Here is a 21,605-nt window from a genome sequence, read left to right as displayed (position 1 = left end):
TCCGTTAATTAAGTTCATTACGCTGACCAGGAGCTAATGCATCCGGAAGTAAAGTTTACGACGATAAGACCGTGCGGGGAGAGCAGCTCATCCCCTCAAAGTCATCTTACGCTTTTCTGCTAACTACATACCTATTCAAATAATGATTGAAGAAAACAAAAAGCATGCGTAAGAAAATGACTCCCTGCCTTAATATGCACATTTCCAAAAGTTTTCAGAGAGATACCGATCTTATTTCGAAATCGTATACGTTTTCTTTTCAGTAGACGCGGCGGTTGTGACGTCACGGAGCCCCTGCGCGGTCACGTGGTCAGGAAACGGACCAATAGGATTAGGATTCGTGGTGCTGCGCCTCTGGAACGCGGCACTTAGAGCGATGTCAGCGGCGCACCGAGGCTAGCCGTCAAGTGAACGAACGTCGGTGGTTCCTCGCCGGTCGCCTTTTCGCGGGGTAAGCCGCTGTGCTCTTGTTACAGTCATTGTGGCCGTATGTTTGCCAGATGGATACAGTCCTGACTCGTTTAAAGAGAGCTGTTGCCGTCTTGATGTTGATCACCAGTGCTGCTCCGTGTCGGCTGCTGGATGTTGGATCGTCAGCGCTGCTTCGGCGGGGACTCGGCAGCTCTTTTAGCCGCTTAGGTATCTCGGTACATGTTTGTCTATGGCGTGTTCCGGTTGCCTAGGCAAAGGGAAGCTCTGTTTTCGGTGCAGTGTGACTGCTCAGTGTCATTTTGCGGAGCGCCACGGGTTTGTTGTCGCCCGCCTGTCCCTTGCTCGGCGAGGGACGGCCCGCGGGCCGATGGTGCGCTTAGGGCTGACGGCCCGTAACTTCCAGTCGGACTGTCTCTGTTAGGGTTTAATTTAAAGTGTAACTGGAGAATTTAGTATGATGTTTAAAATGGAGTATTTGGGTTTTTCTACACTGCAGCTAAGTGTGTCATAATGAAACTTTCGTTTTTGGTATTTTGCGGGTTGGGCTTTTAGTTAATGTCTCTGTACTTAGTAAGTTTCAGGTTTGGGCGTAGCTACAAAATTACATTTTGTTCGTTTGCGATACTGATCTGTCTGCTGTCTGTCCGCGTGTCGTTTATTAAGTTACTCTTTATCCCGGGTAAGATCATGTGCTTTGTGTAAATGAGTAAATGATAATGAGAATTATCCTCCTCTCTTTTCCTCTCTCTTCCAAGGTTAATCAACGCCATGGCTACCGCGCCCTCAGCACTGAAGTTTGCTGTCTGCGTCCTGATGATAACCGAATTCATATTGGCCAAAAAGGACTACTATGAGATTCTGGGTGTTCCGAAGGATGCAAGTGAGCGGCAGATTAAGAAGGCCTTTCATAAGCTGGCAATGAAGTACCACCCTGACAAGAACAAGAGTCCTAATGCTGAAGCCAGGTTCAGGGAGATTGCGGAAGGTGGGCTTTCACTGAGCACTTTGGCATGCAGCGTTTGTGTTTAGGGTTAATGCAGCATGTCAGCGTTGCACTAGTTGGTTGTTTTTGGGGGGGGGGGGGTGCGTATGGGTGTAGCATAAATAATTCTGTATGGATGTTATGTGTCCCCCAGTCTGAGTATAGCTAATTGTGTTCTTTGCTTTGTGCAGCGTATGAAACATTATCAGATGATAAGCGCAGACGGGAGTATGATCAGGTTGGACATGGCTCCTTCGCCAACGAGGACACGGGCAGCAGAAGCCACAGGCAGAACTTCCACCAGCCATTCAACTTCAACTTTGATGACATTTTCAAAGACTTTGACATTTTCAACCAGAACAGGCACGCCCACCACCAGAAGCACTTTGAGAGCCATTTCCGGGCTCACCAGGAAGCTCTCAACCGCCACAAGAGGCCCTTCCAGGGGGGCTTTGGTGGGGGGGTTTTCGACGACATGTTTGACGACATGGAGAAGATGTTCACCTTTGAGGGCTTTGACAGCACACACAGGCACACTGCCGGAACCGAGGACAAGTTTCAGAGCTCCAGACAGCACTGCCGGACCGTGACACAACGTAGGGGCAACATGGTGACCACCTACACCGACTGCTCTGGATCCTGAGGTGGGGACTGTGCCCCCCACCACTCCTAAGTGGACTTTCCTCATCACTCATTGGGAGCTGCTCTGTCAGGGTTTTACAGTTTAGTTTTTCATTTACTAAAATAATCTAACAACTCTGCTGTCACTTGAGTGAGGTTCATAATTTTATGGAGGTAACATGGTAAAACAAGCATTTGAAAACAAGCTGTTTTTTGTGTTAAAGCAAAAAAAAATAAGTTCAAAAAGTTTGTACATAAATTAGCAATAGTTTTTTTTTTTTTTTGTCTGCAATAAAAGTGATGCTTAAGTTTTGAAGACTTCAAGCATATTGTCTACAACTAATGTAAGTGGTATTACTTTACATGACAAATTGCTTTCCTTACAAATAGTGGTCTTCCTGTTCATTCTCACTTTTGATACCACAGCTAGGTGTTACTGGGAGGATTTTTCCAGTATTTACAGGAGATCTATAACTTGCATATTTGGCGCTTATAAGTGGCACATCATGGTGTTAAGATTCAGTGCATCTTACAATGCAGGACGATTTAAGAAGCTTTGATTATTTCAACCAACCATTTAAACTGTAGACCATGTGAAATTGAGCACAAAGCCTTTTTCTTACAATATAGAAACAATTGGAGGATGAAGTTCTTGGAGGATAAATTCCTCCTCGTTTCATTTCAGTGATTATCATCTGACATTCTGTTTAGAATACATGAACACTTTTATAGGCTGCGTGAAATGGAGAATAAAGCATCCATTGTAATTTGATCCTCTGGTGCACTGCTCGATCACATCACTGATGCTTTTGAGGTATGAAATGGTCCTTTAGTGGGGAAACATGGTCAAAGTGTGTGTGTGTGTGTGTGTGTGTGTGTGTGTGTGTGTGTGTGTGTTGATTTTTTTTTGCAGCATTGTAAGATTCTTAATTGCCAAATGCTTTGAACTGTTTAAATGACACCTGTAGAAATAAGCAGCCGGAGTGTAATTTGAATTTAGATGTTGTGTTTCAGCATTGGACAGAAACGTCTGTAACTTGGTTTTTCCTGAGGTTTCTATGGCTTTCAGATTGTAGTGAATGAAGAATGATTTCTGTCTGCTTTATAGGGCAATGTTAGTGATTTAAAAAAAATGTATATTTGTTTTTCACCAGTATGTAGTAGGAATTTTCTATTGTGAACTGGATGAGAGACGAATGTTACCGACCTGCATGTAACAAACTGCTGTGCTCCCCACTCCAAAGGACTATATTCATCTCCCAAATAGTTACTCCCAACAGTAGAATGTAACCTATATCGTGATGATGCCCTGCCTTAATATATGACCTTTACCTCATTTTCTTGAAAGTTTTGACCTCCCACTTTATGTGCAATATATATAATCCCCCTGTTTCATTGGTATTTTCCTGTTGCTTGTGCTGTGTGATGCTTCAGTGATAGAGGGTTCTGTGTTCAGCAAATTTGTCATGCACTTTCAATATTTTAATCCTATGGATAGAATATATGTACATTTAATGCTCAGGAGTTGGATGGTACATTGAAAATAAATGATGATAAAATGTCATTGTTTTTTCCTTCTGCACCTCTCCCATTTTCTGAAATAGAAATTTTTCCAGATAGGGGCTTCTGATGAAATGTAGGTTTTGTCTGAATTCTCTTTAGAAATTTTGGGTACCCACAGGCTTGAAGGGTTAATGTCTCTACATAACTTCCTAGAGATTTAAAAAAAAAAAAAAAAGTTATTTTTATGTCCTGGTTAGTTCTGTTACCGTTGTAGGTTCACAGGAAGAACTTCCCCAGTAATTGGAAAACTGCCCTGCGTTTGGGCTGAAGAGGACTCGATACTGCTGCTGCCCAGTTTCATTTCCGCACTCGGATTCCCAGAATGCAGCACGGGCGGCGGCGGCTTCCTGTGCCGGTCTGGTTAAATGGTGGGTCGGTTAGGGGACGTTGTATGACTTTGTGCCTCCAATTACCAGTACAATCGTTTAGCTTGTGTACTTGCATTTGACAGGTACTCGTTTCGGGGAACCATGGAGGCTCTGATCCCTGTTATAAACAAACTTCAAGACGTTTTTAATACGGTCGGGGCCGATATTATCCAATTACCGCAAATCGCAGTAGTTGGGACACAGGTAAAGCACTGCTTATATGCACTTTTATTTAGCTAGCCGTTTTAGCTACACGGTAAACAGTAATTCTGCATATATCGATATAACCTCATGTTTACTCAGTATTCACCTGCACTTTGCGTACTGTGCTGCTTCACAGCTTGGTTATAATTTACAGTGATGTCGATGAAACAGGCTGTACGATAGCCCGGGAAAGCAATTGAATCGGATCGCATTCTGGTTAAATGACCACGGGTGTCTGTGCACAGAAAAGTGCCATTTTTACGATGCACACATGTACTGGCTTACACACTGATTTACACAGGATGTGCTGCCTTTTTCGTGTATGACGATGAAGCAGGATCGGGGTGAGGGAGATACGAAAGCGTGTACTGTCACCGCCACAGAAAGGCGAGGCGGGGAGCCTCACTCTAATTAATGCCATTTACGCTTTCTCTGTGTCTCCCAGCACAGACATTTGGCTACCTGCACCGATGACAAAGTTTTGCTCAGTAATTCAGATATAAAATATCGGCTTTTTCTTTTGGTTCCGTGTAGCCTATTTTTTTTATGTTTTTTTATTGTTTAGTACCTGGGTGTAGGCTTCACTGATTTTACATTTACACTTTCTTGACCTTCCTCATCTGTTAAAATGGACACTGCTTAGAAAGAAAGACTTCTTAAATTATTAATGTTAGACTGTAAATTATTTGCTGATTGGAATACGATTTTCACAACTATAAGTTCACATGTTAAATGGGGAGTAAACCCCGAAGACGTCGGGTTTAAGAATGTTTCCAAAACTTGTCCTTAAAGACACATACAGTGGCCTCCATATGCAGTGTGTTTTTTTTTTGCCTTTATAATGTTATGAAGTCAGCCTGTGTTCTTTTGCACGCCAGTGTTTACTGGCTTGTGAACTGCGACCAACCCTGTAGCAGAGCTTGTTTAGAGATATTAGTCTGCAGGGAGGAAAGGCATGCAAAGCAAGGGCAGGATTCAAAGCTGTAACACCTGGAGACGTGAGGTGACAGTGCCACCCACTAAGCCACCATGCCTCATAGATTCTTATTTTGATTACATGAATGGGCTTCCATTAGTGGGAGGAGTGAAGGACAAAGCCAAGTTAATTCTTTCTTCAATGAAGTAATATGTGCTGGTATATTTTGTACCTTGTTATAATGTGCGTGTGTGTATCTGACCATGTGAGTGACTGTAACCATCATCTGTCCCCAGAGCAGCGGGAAAAGCTCGGTTCTGGAGAGCCTGGTGGGCCGGGACCTGCTCCCACGAGGCACCGGCATCGTCACTCGCCGGCCTCTCATCCTGCAGCTCGTCCACGTGGACCCCGAAGACCGCAGGAAGACGGACGAGAATGGTACTGTGCTGTAATGCCTTTGCCGTATGTCCCCAGATACCTCTGCAGGGGTCCAGTCCGGTCCAGTCCTTGTTTTCATTCTCTTGTTTGTGGCCAGTGAGAATTTGGTTGATGTTCCCGATTCTCTGTGTGTCTTGGGTCCAAGCAATTAGAGGTGGGATTAACCAGTCAGACGTCTTGATCCTGCCTCCTCTAGTACCCACCTCTACAATCTGATTGGTTATATCTCTAAACCAATCATTTTTTGTTTTGTCCTCAGAACATTTTTGTGTAAGTTAAGCTCCCACTAACTCGTGGCTACCACTAACACTTTCTCTGTCGTCTCTCTTCGAACGCAGATGCCAGCTCGGGGAAAAATGGCCGCCTCTATCGAGGTCTCCTTTTCCTCTGGTTTCTTATATGTTTGTCTGTGCCGCCCGCCCGCCCTCAGCACCTTCATTATTCTGTTGTGTTCCCATCATGTCTTCAGCTTGTGCTGCTTCAGGATTACTTTGCGCCTTTTGTACTGGCTTAGGTCAGTTTAATTGTTTAAGCTGTATAACCTGTTAAATGAGCAGCTCTCAGGAGACTGTCCTCCACCCAGGCTCTGGCGCACCAACCTGCCTCACGTTCACTAATTACTCTGCGCCATTATTCCAGCAGAAAGACCTTCTTTGTGGGAGGGCAGCTGTGGACGGCTCACAGGCACAGGATTGTGATTCTCATAGAGCCCATTGGGTGCTTGATTGCTTTTCTTCCGCCAAACATCATGCTAAATCATTTGTTTGATGTCTTTTTTCTTTTGCACACACGCCTTGCATTCCTTTGCCATTAGTTACACGGGATACATATGTATCCCGAGGTAAAGGAAAAGATCACGATGCCCTCGTCCCGCTGCAGTGAGCTCAGTAAGGGCACATGATGGGTGTGTCTGCTAACGCTTACGTCTGAGTGGTGATGTCACCAGCCAGCAGAGTACTTGACCTGAGAATTTGTCCTGCAGCATCTCAGGCTGCTGTTTTTTGACAGTAATTGGCATTTCTGATATCTGTTTCTGCAGGCACAGAGGTTGAAGAGTGGGGCAAGTTTTTACACACCAAAAACAGGGTAGGTGCCACAGGGGGGGAGCTTGCCTGTGCCGCCGGGGGAGGGGCTCGCCTGTGCTGCAGGGGGAGGAGCTCGCCTGTGCTGTGGGGGAGGGGGGGATGAGCTCGCCTGTGCTGTGGAGGTGGGGGAGGGGGGATAGCTCGCCTGTGCTGTGGAGGTGGGGGAGGGGGGGATGAGCTCGCCTGTGCTGTGGAGGTGGGGGAGGGGGGATAGCTCGCCTGTGCCGTGGTGGGGAGCTCGCTGTGTCTTTGCCACGTTTCTCTGTCATGGTCAGCAATATTCCCCTGCTTTCTGTCAGGCCTTTGTGCTGTTTCTCACTGTGCTCAGTTCCGCTTTGCACTTCTCAGCCCCTGTGGCTGTCTGTGGTGAAGCTGCCGGTCCGCTGCTGAGTCACATCACACGCTATCCCCGTGAGAGAAGAGTGCTCTCTGGGTGGGGCTGTTGGTGTCCCACATGTACTGCCTTTGCTGGTGATGATGCAGCACAGTGTAGCGTTAGCGCTAAGCCAATGGGACAGCTGGCCTCGATTTTCATTCATTTCTGAGTGACGTCACTCATAGAGTCAGGATGATTATTTGTCTTTCTTCAGTGACAGCCTTCATTTTCCCTCTTGGATGTCCCCCATCCTGCCTCATTTTACTGCTGTCCCCCCAGGCCACTCCCCTACCCCAATGCCCCTCCCCTGAGTGTCATCTAGAGCAGTGTTTCTCAAGCCAGTCCTCGGGGACCCCCAGACAGGCCGTGTTTTTGCTCCCTCCCAGGTCTCAGAGAATTGGGAGGGAGCGAAAATGTGGACCGCTGAGGGTCCCCAAGGACCGGCTTGAGAGAGACGGCTCTAGAGCCACCGGTGATGGGATTTCTTGGCTTTGAAATCACATATGTTCATGATGCCTTCAAAAAGTCGTAAAGTCAGTTTAAAATTGGTTAGCTATATTCGTTTGACTGTTTATAAGTCTAAAAATGGACATTTTTATATTTAGATCTTCACAGACTTTGATGAAATCAGACAAGAAATTGAAGGTGAAACTGACAGAGTATCAGGTGTTAACAAGGTAATGGAATTCATTGTCTGGTTTTGCTGTAAAACAAGCTTGACAGAAATGAGCTAAGTTTAAATGACCTGTACCCTGTTCCATCTAACTAGCATGTTGTGTTGGGTTGGCTACCACATTTTAGCTAATAACTGGCTCTGTATCATTATGCTTTATTATAAGGATGCTCATTTCGATTAATTTTCCCAACCGACAACCGCCGTTCGTTATCCGAACATTAACCGTTAACTGATTAGATTAGAATATTAAATTAGAATTGAATGAAAGTAGAACTGAGGAGTGTCTGATTAAAATCCTCTGGGGTCGGCGGTCCCGCCGGCGGGATCTGACAGAAATTTCGCCAAACCGTTTAAATAACTGCGAGTTTTTGTCATATACATATTTTAAAAACACCCTCAGAAACCTTGGACGGTCTACTTTTCAAATATATATAGGCAGAAACTAAATATATTTTTACAGCTTCGTGATACGAATTGAAAGAACAAGAGTGACTGACTTAAGCGTCTGCGTCTCGAAGCGGCTCTGATCGCCCACCCACTGGCAAATCGCGCTATTCGCATGATAATAACATGATAATCCGACAGTTGGTATTGGATAAAGAAACATGTGAATACGCCCATTGTGACCGAAATAAACAAGAGCACATGTCTGGGTAGTGTTTACACTGATCGGCTACAATATAGCACACGGATCCGTCTCTGCCGCTGAAGCTTTGCGCCAGTGTTGCCACTTTCAGCAGCGAAGCTCATACCTGTGTTCATAGCTCAGTGGGCTAAGCCTGTGTGCCTGTAATCACAGGGTTGCCGATTCAAACCCAGCGTATTTAGAACGTGAATACCGATCTTCAGCTGAGATGCCACAAAACTTCATACTACTAATAATTAAATATATATAAAAACATTTTAAACCGTTTAACTGATAGTAATAATCGGTCAAAATTAATTATTTCGGTTAACGGTTAAACGGTCAAAATGAGCATCCCTACTTTATTATAAGTAAAAATTGACCAGTACAGTCATCTATCTGCTTTTATTCTTGCATACAGTTTTGTTTTATTGGTTCTGTAATTGATTTCTTGCTCAAGATTTCATTGTGTTTTGTTAGGGCATTAGTGATGAACCCATTCATCTGAAGATCTTCTCTCCTCATGTGGTTAACCTGACACTTGTGGATCTTCCAGGGATTACTAAGGTACTATTATTGTTAACATTGATAATTAAATTAAAAACTTGATAAATGAAATTTGTTGTAAATGGAAAGTCATAAGAGTGACTGGCCACCTTTGCTCTCTCAGGTTCCTGTTGGAGACCAACCCAAGGACATAGAGGTCCAGATCCGAGACTTGATCCTGAAACACATTAGCAACCCCAACTGCATCATCCTCGCTGTCACCGCTGCTAACACAGACATGGCCACCTCTGAAGCCCTCAAGCTGGCCCGGGAAGTGGATCCTGATGGTATGAGCCCTTCCCCTGCCTGACAGACTTGTAAAAACCAGTTCCCAGTGAAGTACCATCTATCCCAGGGGTGCCCAACTCCAGTCCTGGGGGGCCGGAGCCCTGTGTAACTTAGTTCTTTCCCTGTTCCACCACAAGCGATTCAGCTCAAGAGTTGTGTGGTAATTGGTGCAAGGAGTTGAATCAGGTGTGTTAAATTAGGGGAAGCCCAAAAATGTGTAGGGCTCCGGCCCACAGGACTGGAGTTGGGCTCCCCTGATCTAACCGGTGCTGATTACAGCGATGTGATCCTTTTACAATGTAATCTGCGTGCCTCATCTCCTCAGTGAGTCAACGGGAATGTTTACAGTGCTGTTGGTTTCATAATGAAATTCACTGTCAGAGAAACCTGTTCTATAATAATAATTGACACTTTTATTAATCCCCGTTGGGAAATTCTTTTTATGCCTCCCTCAACTTGCTCTTTGTAGAGCAAGCTGTCTGTGAAGGGCAGCCACCTGTAGCTCTTTGTAGAGTAAGCTGTCTGTGAAGGGCAGCCACCTGTAGCTCTTTGTAGAGTAAGCTGTCTGTGAAGGGCAGCCACCTGTAGCTCTTTGTAGAGTAAGCTGTCTGTGAAGGGCAGCCACCTGTAGCTCTTTGTAGAGTAAGCTGTCTGTGAAGGGCAGCCACCTGTAGCTCTTTGTAGAGTAAGCTGTCTGTGAAGGGCAGCCACCTGTAGCGGCGCCCAGGGAGCTGGGGGTTGAGGGTCTTGCTCAAGGACCCGCAGACATGCTGAGGCTGGGCTTGAACCGGCAACCTTGTGATTACAGGCATACGGCTTAGCCCACTGAGCCACACACAGCCTTATAGTATAGTAGTTAGTGTTAGTTAACCTTTTGTCATTCCCCGTCTGTTTTGTCCCGTGGTCCAAACAGGCTTGATGTTCCTGTTCTGCACCCATTTCATTTTTGAAATTTACTCGATGACTTGCATTCTCTTGGGTAACAGTTAGCCAGCTGTTATGAAATCCTTCCCCATTGCTTAGGGAGTCACTGGAACGGAGGGAACAGACGTGACTATTGCACCTTGTGTCCTGTTGCCTTGGGCAGGTCGGAGAACACTGGCAGTTGTCACCAAGCTAGACCTGATGGATGCTGGTACGGATGCCATGGATGTGCTCATGGGGAGGGTAATTCCCGTCAAACTGGGCCTCATCGGAGTGGTCAACAGGTACCTCAGCTGTCGTTTGAACTCTGACCTTTGACATTTGCTTGTCTCAATTCTGAAATGTTTTAATTTTTGTCACAAGACTGTTTGTATTGACTGAAAGATCACAGTAAAAAGTAGAGATGGGCGATCCACATTTTTTCAGTTCCGATCCGATTCCGATACACACAACTGCCGATACCGATACAGATTCTGATACAAGAGCTCTTTTTACTTTGTTATACTTTACTAGCTTAAAAAAATAATATATAAATACAGATGGAAAAAATGGATGACAAAAAAAATTTAATTAGGCTACTACAGACATACATAACGTACTGTTCCACCTCGTTTGTTGGCATTTGCAGTTCAATATGAATATCTTCAAAGCAAGTACACAAGTGGCGAATGCTTACAATTTTAACACAGTTTTTCTCCCATTGACGTCAGCGCAGTTACACTTTTGTTGCGATGGCAGCCCCTCTTGTATCACAAGCTGCAGCGAGTTCGCAAACAGTCCAATTAAGTTAGCGACTCCCAAATCATCCATTGCTTTGTTTTGTCTCATAGTGCGCTTTGTTAAATGGGATTGTCCATTAAACACTATTCCCACCTCAAAACTTTATTTTACATAGATTGCAAATCGCTGTGCTACTGGTTTCTGTTAAAAGCGTATAATACTCCCAGATCGTCACGTCTTATCTTACGCTCCTCGTACTGCGAAGGGTATGCGCATGACGTCACAGCAGGCGGAAGTCACTGTACTCACACCCACTGAGTAGCAAAAAAAGACTGAGGGGCAGCGATAGCGTTCGATTTGAATGCCGCAAAAAAACACATGTAAAATGGGAAAGAGCTGCCGTGCGATTGATTGCTAAAAACTAAATAAGTAAGTATAGGATGTGGATCAGTCACGCATGGCCGATACCCGATCCGTCAAATAGGTCTGGATCGGCGCCGAAACCGATCCAAATATCGGTATCGGTGCATCTCTAGTAAAAAGTTATATTTAATCATATGTTAATGCTGTATCTCAAAGTGTATTATAGATGGTTTTCAGTGCAGTGCCAGGCAGGCACTGCTTTGCCAGTGCAGGTTTTCAGTGCAGTGCCTGGCAGGCGCTGCTTTGCCAGTGCAGGTTTTCAGTGCAGTGCCTGGCAGGCGCTGCTTTGCCAGTGCAGGTTTTCAGTGCAGTGCCTGGCAGGCGCTGCTTTGCCAGTGCAGGTTTTCAGTGCAGTGCCTGCAGGTGCTGCTTTGCCAGTGACAGGTTGCTGTCCGTGGTGCTGCTTTCGCTCCAGGCAAACACTCTAACTTCCTCTCCCTGCTCTTCCTCTAACACAGAGCCAGTGAGTTTTATACACATTCTCAGATCTGCTTGGCTTTCTCAAGGGCTTGGTGACAATTTTATTCTCTTGATATTTTATTACTGTGTTTATTATCAGTGTGCAATATCCTGTATATACAGGACATTTTCCTAGTTATGGGATGTGCTCTCTACTGTTTAGGTTTTAAAGAACATGCTTACTTGTGATAATATTTTCATTTTGTTTGTGTTGTACTCAATGCTGTTCCATGTAGGAGTCAGCTGGACATTAATACAAAGAAAACTGTGGCAGATGCCATCCGGGATGAATATGCATTCCTGCAGAAGAAGTATCCTTCTCTCGCCAGCAGAAATGGAACCAAGTATCTGGCCAGAACGTTAAACAGGTGTGTTCAGATTTTTGGATCTTGGTCAGTATAGCAGCACGACTGGACCCTGGTTGTGTGAACCTTCTGGAAGTAAGTAAATAAAACCCAAAACTACACTCACCTAAAGGATTATTAGGAACACCATACTAATACGATGTTTGACCCCCTTTCGCCTTCAGAACTGCCTTAATTTTACGTGGCATTGATTCAACAAGGTGCTGAAAACATTCTTTAGAAATGTTGGCCCATATTGATAGGATAGCATCTTGCAGTTGATGGAGATTTGTGGGATGCACATCCAGGGCATGAAGCTCCCGTTCCACCACATCCCAAAGATGCTCTATTGGGTTGAGATCTGGTGACTGTGAGGGCCATTGTAGTACAGTGAACTCATTGTCATGTTCAAGAAACCAATTTGAAATGATTCGAGCTTTGTGACATGGTGCATTATCCTGCTGGAAGTAGCCATCAGAGGATGGGTACATGGTGGTCATAAAGGGATGGACATGGTCAGAAACAATGCTCAGGTAGGCCGTGGCATTTAAACGATGCCCAATTGGCACTAAGGGGCCTAAAGTGTGCCAAGAAAACATCCCCCACACCATTACACCACCACCACCAGCCTGCACAGTGGTAACAAGGCATGATGGATCCATGTTCTCATTCTGTTTACGCCAAATTCTGACTCTACCATTTGAATGTCTCAACAGAAATCGAGACTCATCAGACCAGGCAACATTTTTCCAGTCTTCAACTGTCCAATTTCGTGCAAATTGTAGCCTCTTTTTCCTATTTGTAGTGGAGATGAGTGGTACCCGGTGGGGTCTTCTGCTGTTGTAGCCCATCCGCCTCAAGGTTGTGCGTGTTGTGGCTTCACAAATGCTTTGCTGCATACCTCGGTTGTAACGAGTGGTTATTTCAGTCAAAGTTGCTCTTCTATTAGCTTGAATCAGTCGGCCCATTCTCCTCTGACCTCTAGCATCAACAAGGCATTTTCGCCCACAGGACTGCCACATACTGGATGTTTTTCCCTTTGCACACCATTCTTTGTAAACCCTAGAAATGGTTGTGCATGAAAATCCCAGTAACTGAGCAGATTGTGAAATACTCAGACCGGCCCGTCTGGCACCAGCAACCATGCCACGCTCAAAATTGCTTAAATCACCTTTCTTTCCCATTCTGACATTCAGTTTGGAGTTCAGGAGATTGTCTTGACCAGGACCACACCCCTAAATGCATTGAAGCAACTGCCATGTGATTGGTTGATTAGATAATTGCATTAATGAGAAATTGAACAGGTGTTCCTAATAATCCTTTAGGTGAGTGTAGAATAAGGTCTTCTGTGAATAAAGGGCTGAGTTAATCAGAGCAGGTGGCTGTTATATGTGGAGCACCAGTCTGTGTGTATTTAAGCACACTTCTTCTGCCCTTCAAAGGGAGTTTACAAAGTGGACTCCTGGATCTCCTCCTATCTCACAGGCTTCTCATGCACCACATCCGGGACTGTCTGCCTGAACTGAAGACCCGAATCAACGTGTTGGCTGCGCAGTACCAGTCCCTGCTCAGCAGCTACGGGGAGCCCGTGGAGGACAGGAGCGCCACCTTGCTGCAGCTCATCACCAAGTTCGCTTCCGAGTACTGCAACACCATCGAGGGCACGGCCAAGTACATCGAAACGGCCGAGCTGTGAGTGTCCTCCTGTTTGGCAGTGAGATGGGGCAACATGACTGGACTGGGAAGCCAAGGAGATGAATCTGTGAACACTGTGATTGGCCAGTAAAATGGGAGCACTGTGATTGGCCAGTAAATTGGGAGCACTGTGATTGGCCAGTAAATTAGGAGCACTGTGATTGGCCAGTAAAATGGGAGCACTGTGATTGGCCAGTAAAATGGGAGCACTGATTGGCCAGTGAATTGGGAGCACTGTGATTGGCCAGTGAATTGGGAGCACTGTGATTGGCCAGTGAATTGGGAGCACTGTGATTGGCCAGTGAATTGGGAGCACTGTGATTGGCCAGTGAATTGGGAGCACTGTGATTGGCCAGTGAATTGGGAGCACTGTGATTGGCCAGTGAATTGGGAGCACTGTGATTGGCCAGTAAAATGGGGAGCATTGAACGTACTAGATTATTATTATTTTTCTAGAGGTCGCCTTCCTATCACAATTATCTCTGGCCCACTGAGGTGTAGTAGGTCTCTCTGGTGTAGAAATAAAGATTCCGTTTTCTTTTTTTTAATCTTAGCCATGTTTTTTCCTGGCTTGCTCCATATCATGTCCTCGGTGACCCAACGGCATTCGCTTTCTTTCAGGTGTGGTGGAGCTCGCATCTGTTACATCTTTCATGAGACGTTTGGCCGAACGCTGGAATCTGTGGACCCCCTGGGCGGACTGACCACCATCGACGTGCTGACAGCCATCAGGAATGCTACAGTGAGTCACAGAGGGCCACTCTAAAGCCTACTTTGTACTTCACTTTTCCGCGTGCGCTTGCGGGCTGCGGACAGTCGTTCACATGGAAGCTTGTTCTCATACTACATTTGGCTGTGGACCCAGATGGTCGTGGTCAGTACATTCACACAGCAGTGATAATCCGCCAGACCAGCAGAGGGCAGATGTATTGCAACAAACACAAATACAAGCAGTGTAGTGAAATGGGTTAACTTTCATGAACAGTTATTACTCAAATCCTTATGACAAAATTAGCTGGGACCCCCAACTCCTCCTCCACCCGCTCAGCGAATTTTATATTTCAAAATGGCGGAATAGTGCTGCGTTTTAAAATACCGTATACCTCGGTATAATGCCTGGACAGTTTGCTGGTACACGGAGGTATGCGGGTACCTGCAGCTTTCCTCATTCAGCTGCTCACCATAACTACAATAACAACAGCTGTTCTTTCTCTACTCTTTCATCGTTGACCACTGATCTGTGAAAATCCACGCCTGCACATACATGGTCGATGCGCACGGATGCACAAAGTTTCTGCTGGAAATAAACATCTATGCTACACGCGTTCAGAATGCAGGTGTCTGCAGCCTCCTCCTGATGACGAAATTTCCGTCACGTCTCCACGTCTGCAACCAAAGGCGAACAGTGAAGTTTGAATTGGCATTTATGTAGCTTGCGGTGGTATTTTCTCTTGGGGGCCCCCTGGTGACTAGAAACAGTCACTACAACAGTGGAGGGGGGCCCTAGAAGCAACAAATCGGGCCCTGAATGGAGCCCCTCATGATGTCCTGCTAAGACAGAATGACGGCTCGACTGTGTCCCCCACCAGGGACCGCGGCCCGCCCTCTTCGTTCCAGAGGTGTCCTTCGAGCTGCTGGTGAAGAGGCAGGTGAAGCGTCTAGAGGAGCCCAGCCTGCGGTGCGTGGAGCTGGTGCATGAGGAGATGCAGAGGATCATCCAGCACTGCAGCAACTACAGCACACAGGTACGCAAGTGCATGCACACACACACATACAAGCGCATGCGCGTGCATCACTTTCTCCAATCATGTGATCAAGGGATGGGTAAATTCCTGTGTCGTTACCCTTCTAATGGAAAGCTCAAGCGCTCTAATGTGTCTTGGTCCTTTGCAGGAGCTGCTGAGGTTCCCCAAACTTCACGAGGCCATCGTAGAAGTGGTCACCTCCCTGCTGAGAAAACGACTCCCCATCACAAACGACATGGTAGACTATCTTTGCACTACCCCCTCAACTCCTGATCGACACAGACCCCCTCGACTCCTCATCAGCACAGTGCTATGCTGTCCAATCAAGTGTCATTTAACTCATAACACTCTCAATGAAAAGTTCAGATCAACGGAAGAATTTAGCCTCGGTGTTCAGTGTTCATTTTCCCATCTGTTGCTGCTTATAATTATTATTATTATATATTAACATCCTGCAAGTGGTTGTATCTTAACCTTTCTGGGGTCAGTGACGCTGACCTTTGGCCTGGTCCTCTATTGTATCATCAGGTACACAACCTGGTGGCCATTGAGCTTGCATATATCAACACCAAGCACCCTGACTTCGCTGATGCCTGCGTGCTCATGAACAGTAACATCGAGGTGAGGGGACGCGACGCTGGTTAGGCACAGAGTAGTGTGTATACTATGAGATACCCCGAGTTTCCCCTGTGGGGAGTTGTTTGGATTGAATATAGGTGAATATTTGTGCCATAAACAGCCTGCTTTTCCAATCAAAAGATGTTTGCTTTGTAATTCATTTAATTTGTTTTGACGGTTAAAAAAAGCGTGATTACTATAGTCGCTGCCTTATCTGAGTATTAGAAAATGCTCTTTACCATGCATAAAACATTAATAACAAGATTCAAGATTCTTTAATTGTCACATACGTAGTTATACAAAGTACAACACGCAGTGAAATGTGTTCTGAACTGCTGTTTTGTAGACTCTGCAAATTTAAAACTCCAGTTGTGCTAAAGTTAAAGTGCAAAAAGAGCTAAAATGCAAGCAGAGAAAGTAACAGTAATATTATTAAAATGCATCAGCTGGAAGCTGAGAGCCGCTTTGTTTTACCTTGTGTATGGCCAGGTCCTCTCCGCAACTTCACGCATCTCCATCTTTCCGCCATGCTCTCTTTGCTGCAGGAGCAGAGGCGTAACCGGATGAGGGACCTTCCCGCCGCTGTCCCGCGTGATAAGGTATGCCTCACTCCACTTACCTGCACCCCCTAATCCAGGTGATGGTACCCAAAAAATACCACCCAGACTTTTCAGACACCAGCTGCAGCCTCCCTCTTCCTGATCTCCTAGGCTTCCTCTGCACCCTGTGTAAGCCCCTCCCTCTTCCTGATCTCCTAGGCTTCCTCTGCACCCTGTGTAAGCCCCTCCCTCTTCCTGATCTCCTAGGCTTCCTCTATACCCTGTGTAAGCCCCTCCCTCTTCCTGATCTCCTAGGCTTCCTCTATACCCAGTGTAAGCCCCTCCCTCTTCCTGATCTCCTAGGCTTCCTCTATACCCTGTGTAAGCCCCTCCCTCTTCCTGATCTCCTAAGCTTCCTCTATACCCTGTGTAAGCCCCTCCCTCTTCCTGATCTCCTAAGCTTCCTCTATACCCTGTGTAAGCCCCTCCCTCTTCCTGATCTCCTAGGCTTCCTCTATACCCTGTATAAGCCCCTCCCTCTTCCTGATCTCCTAAGCTTCCTCTATACCCTGTGTAAGCCCCTCCCTCTTCCTGATCTCCTAAGCTTCCTCTATACCCTGTGTAAGCCCCTCCCTCTTCCTGATCTCCTAGGCTTCCTCTATACCCTGTGTAAGCCCCTCCCTCTTCCTGATCTCCTAGGCTTCCTCTATACCCTGTGTAAGCCCCTCCCTCTTCCTGATCGCCCAGGCTTCCTCTATACCCTGTGTAAGCCCCTCCCTCTTCCTGATCGCCTAGGCTTCCTCTATACCCTGTATAAGCCCCTCCCTCTTCCTGATCTCCTAAGCTTCCTCTATACCCTGTGTAAGCCCCTCCCTCTTCCTGATCTCCTAAGCTTCCTCTATACCCTGTGTAAGCCCCTCCCTCTTCCTGATCTCCTAAGCTTCCTCTATACCCTGTGTAAGCCCCTCCCTCTTCCTGATCTCCTAAGCTTCCTCTATACCCTGTGTAAGCCCCTCCCTCTTCCTGATCTCCTAGGCTTCCTCTATACCCTGTGTAAGCCCCTCCCTCTTCCTGATCTCCTAGGCTTCCTCTATACCCTGTGTAAGCCCCTCCCTCTTCCTGATCGCCCAGGCTTCCTCTATACCCTGTGTAAGCCCCTCCCTCTTCCTGATCGCCTAGGCTTCCTCTATACCCTGTATAAGCCCCTCCCTCTTCCTGATCTCCTAGGCTTCCTCTATACCCTTTTTAAGCCCCTCCCACTTCCTGATCTCCTAAGCTTCCTCTATACCCTGTGTAAGCCCCTCCCTCTTCCTGATCTCCTAAGCTTCCTCTATACCCTGTATAAGCCCCTCCCACTTCCTGATCTCCTAAGCTTCCTCTATACCCTGTGTAAGCCCCTCCCTCTTCCTGATCTCCTAAGCTTCCTCTATACCCTGTGTAAGCCCCTCCCTCTTCCTGATCTCCTAAGCTTCCTCTATACCCTGTGTAAGCCCCTCCATCTTTCTGCAGTCTTTCAAGGGTCCAGGTGTGCAGTCTGTCTCTCCACCTGAGGTCGCTGCCCCTGTGGAGTTGGAGGGGGCTAAGGTGTGTGTGTGTGTGTGTGTGTGTGTGTGTTTGCATGCATGCAATTGATTAGGTTTGTATTACGTTGTGGGGACCAAATGTCCCCCACAATGTGATTTAAAAACCTGTTATTTTGATGCCTGTGGTATTTTTTCAGGCCCCCCACAAAGATCTGTGAATGCAATCAAAAACTAAAAATGCCAAAAGGTCTTGTCATATTGGGTTTTCCCCATAGACATGAATGAAGGGTCCCCACGAAGATATAATTACAAACCTCTATGTGTGTGTGTGTGTGTGTGTGTGCGTGTGCGCGCGTGCGTGTGCGTGTGTGTGCGTGTGTTTGCATGCAGTGCTTGTGTGCCTGAGTGCTCTTGCTGTGGTGAGCCCCCACCTAAACAGTACTCACCCATTCTTTGCATAAACCTTCTCATGTTCTGTATCAGTTTGCTCTAGTTACTGATTGGGCTGCTGTGAGCCGTGTTTGGTGGGAGCTGCTCAGCTGACAGGCTTGTCGTTCACCTCCCCAGGCACCTGGTGGTGGCTCTCAGGGGGACGCTGAGGCGAGCAGTGGAGCATGGAGGGGCATGTTGAAGAAAGGGGAGGAAGGGCAATCTGAGGATAAGACTAGACTCCAGAGCAGCCTCCCTGCCAGTCCCCAGAAGGGCCATGCAGTGAACCTGCTGGATGTGGTAGGTCGCTCCCTGCCAGTCCCCAGAAGGGCCATGCAGTGAACCTGCTGGATGTGGTAGGTCGCTCCCTGCCAGTCCCCAGAAGGGCCATGCAGTGAACCTGCTGGATGTGGTAGGTCGCTCCCTGCCAGTCCCCAGAAGGGCCATGCAGTGAACCTGCTGGATGTGTTAGGTCGCTCCCTGCCAGTCCCCAGAAGGGCCATGCAGTGAACCTGCTGGATGTGGTAGGTCGCTCCCTGCCAGTCCCCAGAAGGGCCATGCAGTGAACCTGCTGGATGTGTTAGGTCGCTCCCTGCCAGTCCCCAGAAGGGCCATGCAGTGAACCTGCTGGATGTGTTAGGTCGCTCCCTGCCAGTCCCCAGAAGGGCCATGCAGTGAACCTGCTGGATGTGTTAGGTCGCTCCCTGCCTGTCCCCAGAAGGACCATGCAGTGAACCTGCTGGATGTGGTAGGTCGCTCCCTGCCAGTCCCCAGAAGGGCCATGCAGTGAACCTGCTGGATGTGGTAGGTCGCTCCCTGCCAGTCCCCAGAAGGGCCATGCAGTGAACCTGCTGGATGTGGTAGGTCGCTCCCTGCCAGTCCCCAGAAGGGCCATGCAGTGAACCTGCTGGATGTGTTAGGTCGCTCCCTGCCAGTCCCCAGAAGGTCCATGCAGTGAACCTGCTGGATGTGGTAGGTCGCTCCCTGCCAGTCCCCAGAAGGGCCATGCAGTGAACCTGCTGGATGTGTTAGGTCGCTCCCTGCCAGTCCCCAGAAGGGCCATGCAGTGAACCTGCTGGATGTGTTTGGTCGCTCCCTGCCAGTCCCCAGAAGGGCCATGCAGTGAACCTGCTGGATGTGTTAGGTCGCTCCCTGCCTGTCCCCAGAAGGGCCATGCAGTGAACCTGCTGGATGTGTTAGGTCGCTCCCTGCCAGTCCCCAGAAGGGCCATGCAGTGAACCTGCTGGATGTGTTAGGTCGCTCCCTGCCAGTCCCCAGAAGGGCCATGCAGTGAACCTGCTGGATGTGGTAGGTCGCTCCCTGCCAGTCCCCAGAAGGGCCATGCAGTGAACCTGCTGGATGTGGTAGGTCGCTCCCTGCCAGTCCCCAGATGGGCCATGCAGTGAACCTGCTGGATGTGGTAGGTCGCTCCCTGCCAGTCCCCAGATGGACCATGCAGTGAACCTGCTGGATGTGGTAGGTCGCTCCTTGCCAGTCCCCAGATGGGCCATGCAGTGAACCTGCTGGATGTGGTAGGTCGCTCCCTGGCAGTCCCCAGATGGGCCATGCAGTGAACCTGCTGGATGTGGTAGGTCGCTGCGGTTGAGTTGATTGTCCAAAAGGGGCTTTGCTTCTTGCTAAATCTATCGATTGAAGCGTCGAGAAACCTCATCAGGAGACCTTACCTAAACTCACTGCAGCATTTTCCGGTCTCTACCTGTGAGTGTTTCCTAAATAGGAAGTGCGGTAATATGTGATGAGCTGGGTTGACCTCTGACTGGTGCACATTGTTCCTTTTGCACAGCCCGTCCCTGTTACCAGGAAACTGTCTGCCCGTGAGCAACGCGATTGTGAGGTGATCGAGAGGCTCATCAAATCCTACTTCCTTATTGTGCGGAAGAACATTCAGGACAGGTACCACCAAGCCTGTAACTTGCACAACACTGATATTGATTGGCATGAGCCATTTTTGATTGTGTCTTCCTGGTGAGCAGCGTGCCCAAGGCGGTGATGCACTTCCTGGTGAATTACGTGAAGGACAACCTGCAGAGTGAGCTGGTGGGGCAACTCTACAAGTCCGGGTTGCTGGATGACCTGCTGACGGAGTCGGAAGACATGGCCCAGCGCCGCAGCGAGGCGGCAGACATGCTGAAGGTGAGAAGCCCACTCAGGGGCAGGATCGCTGTCGGCAAGTGATGGACAAAATGATGCTTCATCAACCATTTGCTGTTTGTTTTTTCATCCTACTAGATGGTGCTCTTGGTTTGTGTTGGGGCATGCTGTGAGCCCTTTTCTGAGCAGAGTGCTCCATCTAGGGGGATTAAAAACTACAGCACATAGTTCATGAGGCATTATTTTGTCCATCACTAATGTCAAGCATGGTATGACCTTCACTTTTCACCCCTTCCAGGCTCTACAGAAAGCCAGCCAGGTCATCGCAGAGATCCGGGAGACTCACCTATGGTGAGGGTCTCTGGTGCGCTTGACCTCCACACAACCGACTTGAAAAAGCACTGCTGTGGATTCATGTATGTGTCTCACTGTTTCTTTCACCATGTGGACTCTGCAAGCCAGTATGTTATGCAGTATCATTCTTTGCCAGCTTGACACACTTTTACTGGTGTCTTTTGCAAATAAACAAGAGAAGCACAGGATTCAAAGCAGTTTGGCTCTGCACTAAGATGGCAGTGTCAGTCTCCGTCCTTCATGTGTCCAGCTCTCTCTGTCCATCATAGACTCTTTTGTCCTGTGCAATGTCTGAAATTGGCAGAACGTCTGTACATAGCTGTAAGACTTTGAGCATGAATGGAGTTTCCTCGAATCTGGATCCAGTGACTGGAAGTGCAGGCGGGTCCAGGTGGATCACGTTACTGGTGACATGGACTGGAGCGATTGGGTGGTTGTGCACAGGGCTGTTCACTGTGAGTGCTTGAATGTTACGTCCAGGCTGGGTAAAGCATGACATGCATTGTTAAGGTGTAATAAAATGACAGTATTTTACGAAGCTGTTCCCTGAGCGCCTGTGGTATTTTCTTGCTATGTCATAATCATCCAACTGGAATAAAC

At 47.5% G+C, this 21,605-nt stretch overlaps 2 protein-coding genes across 7 annotated transcripts; both read left to right on the top strand.

Moving 5' to 3' along the window:
- The first annotated feature begins 296 nt into the window (after positions 1 to 296).
- Positions 297 to 3,599, top strand: dnajb9a (DnaJ heat shock protein family (Hsp40) member B9a). 2 transcript variants are annotated; one of them, XM_023832703.2, is made up of 3 exons: positions 297 to 451; positions 1,188 to 1,417; positions 1,606 to 3,599. In XM_023832703.2, exons 2-3 carry the CDS (start codon positions 1,201 to 1,203, stop codon positions 2,055 to 2,057), a joined length of 669 nt encoding a protein of 222 aa, XP_023688471.2. In that variant the 5' UTR covers positions 297 to 451; positions 1,188 to 1,200; the 3' UTR covers positions 2,058 to 3,599. The 2 variants fall into 2 exon arrangements, with proteins under 2 accessions (XP_023688471.2, XP_072568114.1); XM_072712013.1 differs by lacking the exon at positions 297 to 451 and adding an exon at positions 486 to 639.
- A 302-nt stretch (positions 3,600 to 3,901) lies between these two features.
- On the top strand, positions 3,902 to 21,547 carry LOC111854598 (dynamin-1-like protein). 5 transcript variants are annotated; one of them, XM_072711820.1, is made up of 20 exons: positions 3,902 to 3,966; positions 5,383 to 5,524; positions 5,863 to 5,898; positions 6,564 to 6,610; positions 7,591 to 7,662; positions 8,767 to 8,853; positions 8,957 to 9,119; positions 10,208 to 10,328; positions 11,883 to 12,014; positions 13,476 to 13,682; positions 14,307 to 14,427; positions 15,275 to 15,430; positions 15,579 to 15,668; positions 15,959 to 16,051; positions 16,594 to 16,647; positions 18,097 to 18,171; positions 18,678 to 18,839; positions 20,344 to 20,453; positions 20,534 to 20,693; positions 20,950 to 21,547. In XM_072711820.1, exons 1-20 carry the CDS (start codon positions 3,964 to 3,966, stop codon positions 21,004 to 21,006), a joined length of 2,088 nt encoding a protein of 695 aa, XP_072567921.1. In that variant the 5' UTR covers positions 3,902 to 3,963; the 3' UTR covers positions 21,007 to 21,547. The 5 variants fall into 5 exon arrangements, with proteins under 5 accessions (XP_072567921.1, XP_072567858.1, XP_072567859.1 ...); XM_072711757.1 differs by having other exon boundaries at positions 3,938 to 4,170; XM_072711758.1 differs by lacking the exon at positions 5,863 to 5,898 and having other exon boundaries at positions 3,938 to 4,170.
- Positions 21,548 to 21,605: the final 58 nt, after the last annotated feature.

This window comes from Paramormyrops kingsleyae, chromosome 1 (genome assembly GCF_048594095.1).
Source record: "Paramormyrops kingsleyae isolate MSU_618 chromosome 1, PKINGS_0.4, whole genome shotgun sequence".
NCBI lineage: Eukaryota > Metazoa > Chordata > Actinopteri > Osteoglossiformes > Mormyridae > Paramormyrops > Paramormyrops kingsleyae.
The sequence above is the reverse complement of the archived record's forward strand: the minus strand, read 5'-3'. Positions and strand labels throughout refer to the sequence as shown.

Excerpts from the sequence above, each read along its gene's own strand:
- LOC111854598 (XM_072711757.1), top strand. The coding sequence starts at position 4,069 with ATGGAGGCTCTGATCCCTGTTATAAACAAACTTCAAGACGTTTTTAAT. Across the intron at positions 5,899-6,563 it reads AAATGGCCGCCTCTATCGAG|GCACAGAGGTTGAAGAGTGG; the intron begins GTCTCCTTTTCC and ends CTGTTTCTGCAG. Across the intron at positions 12,015-13,475 it reads CTGGCCAGAACGTTAAACAG|GCTTCTCATGCACCACATCC; the intron begins GTGTGTTCAGAT and ends CCTATCTCACAG.
- dnajb9a (XM_023832703.2), top strand. The coding sequence starts at position 1,201 with ATGGCTACCGCGCCCTCAGCACTGAAGTTTGCTGTCTGCGTCCTGATG. Across the intron at positions 1,418-1,605 it reads GTTCAGGGAGATTGCGGAAG|CGTATGAAACATTATCAGAT; the intron begins GTGGGCTTTCAC and ends TGCTTTGTGCAG.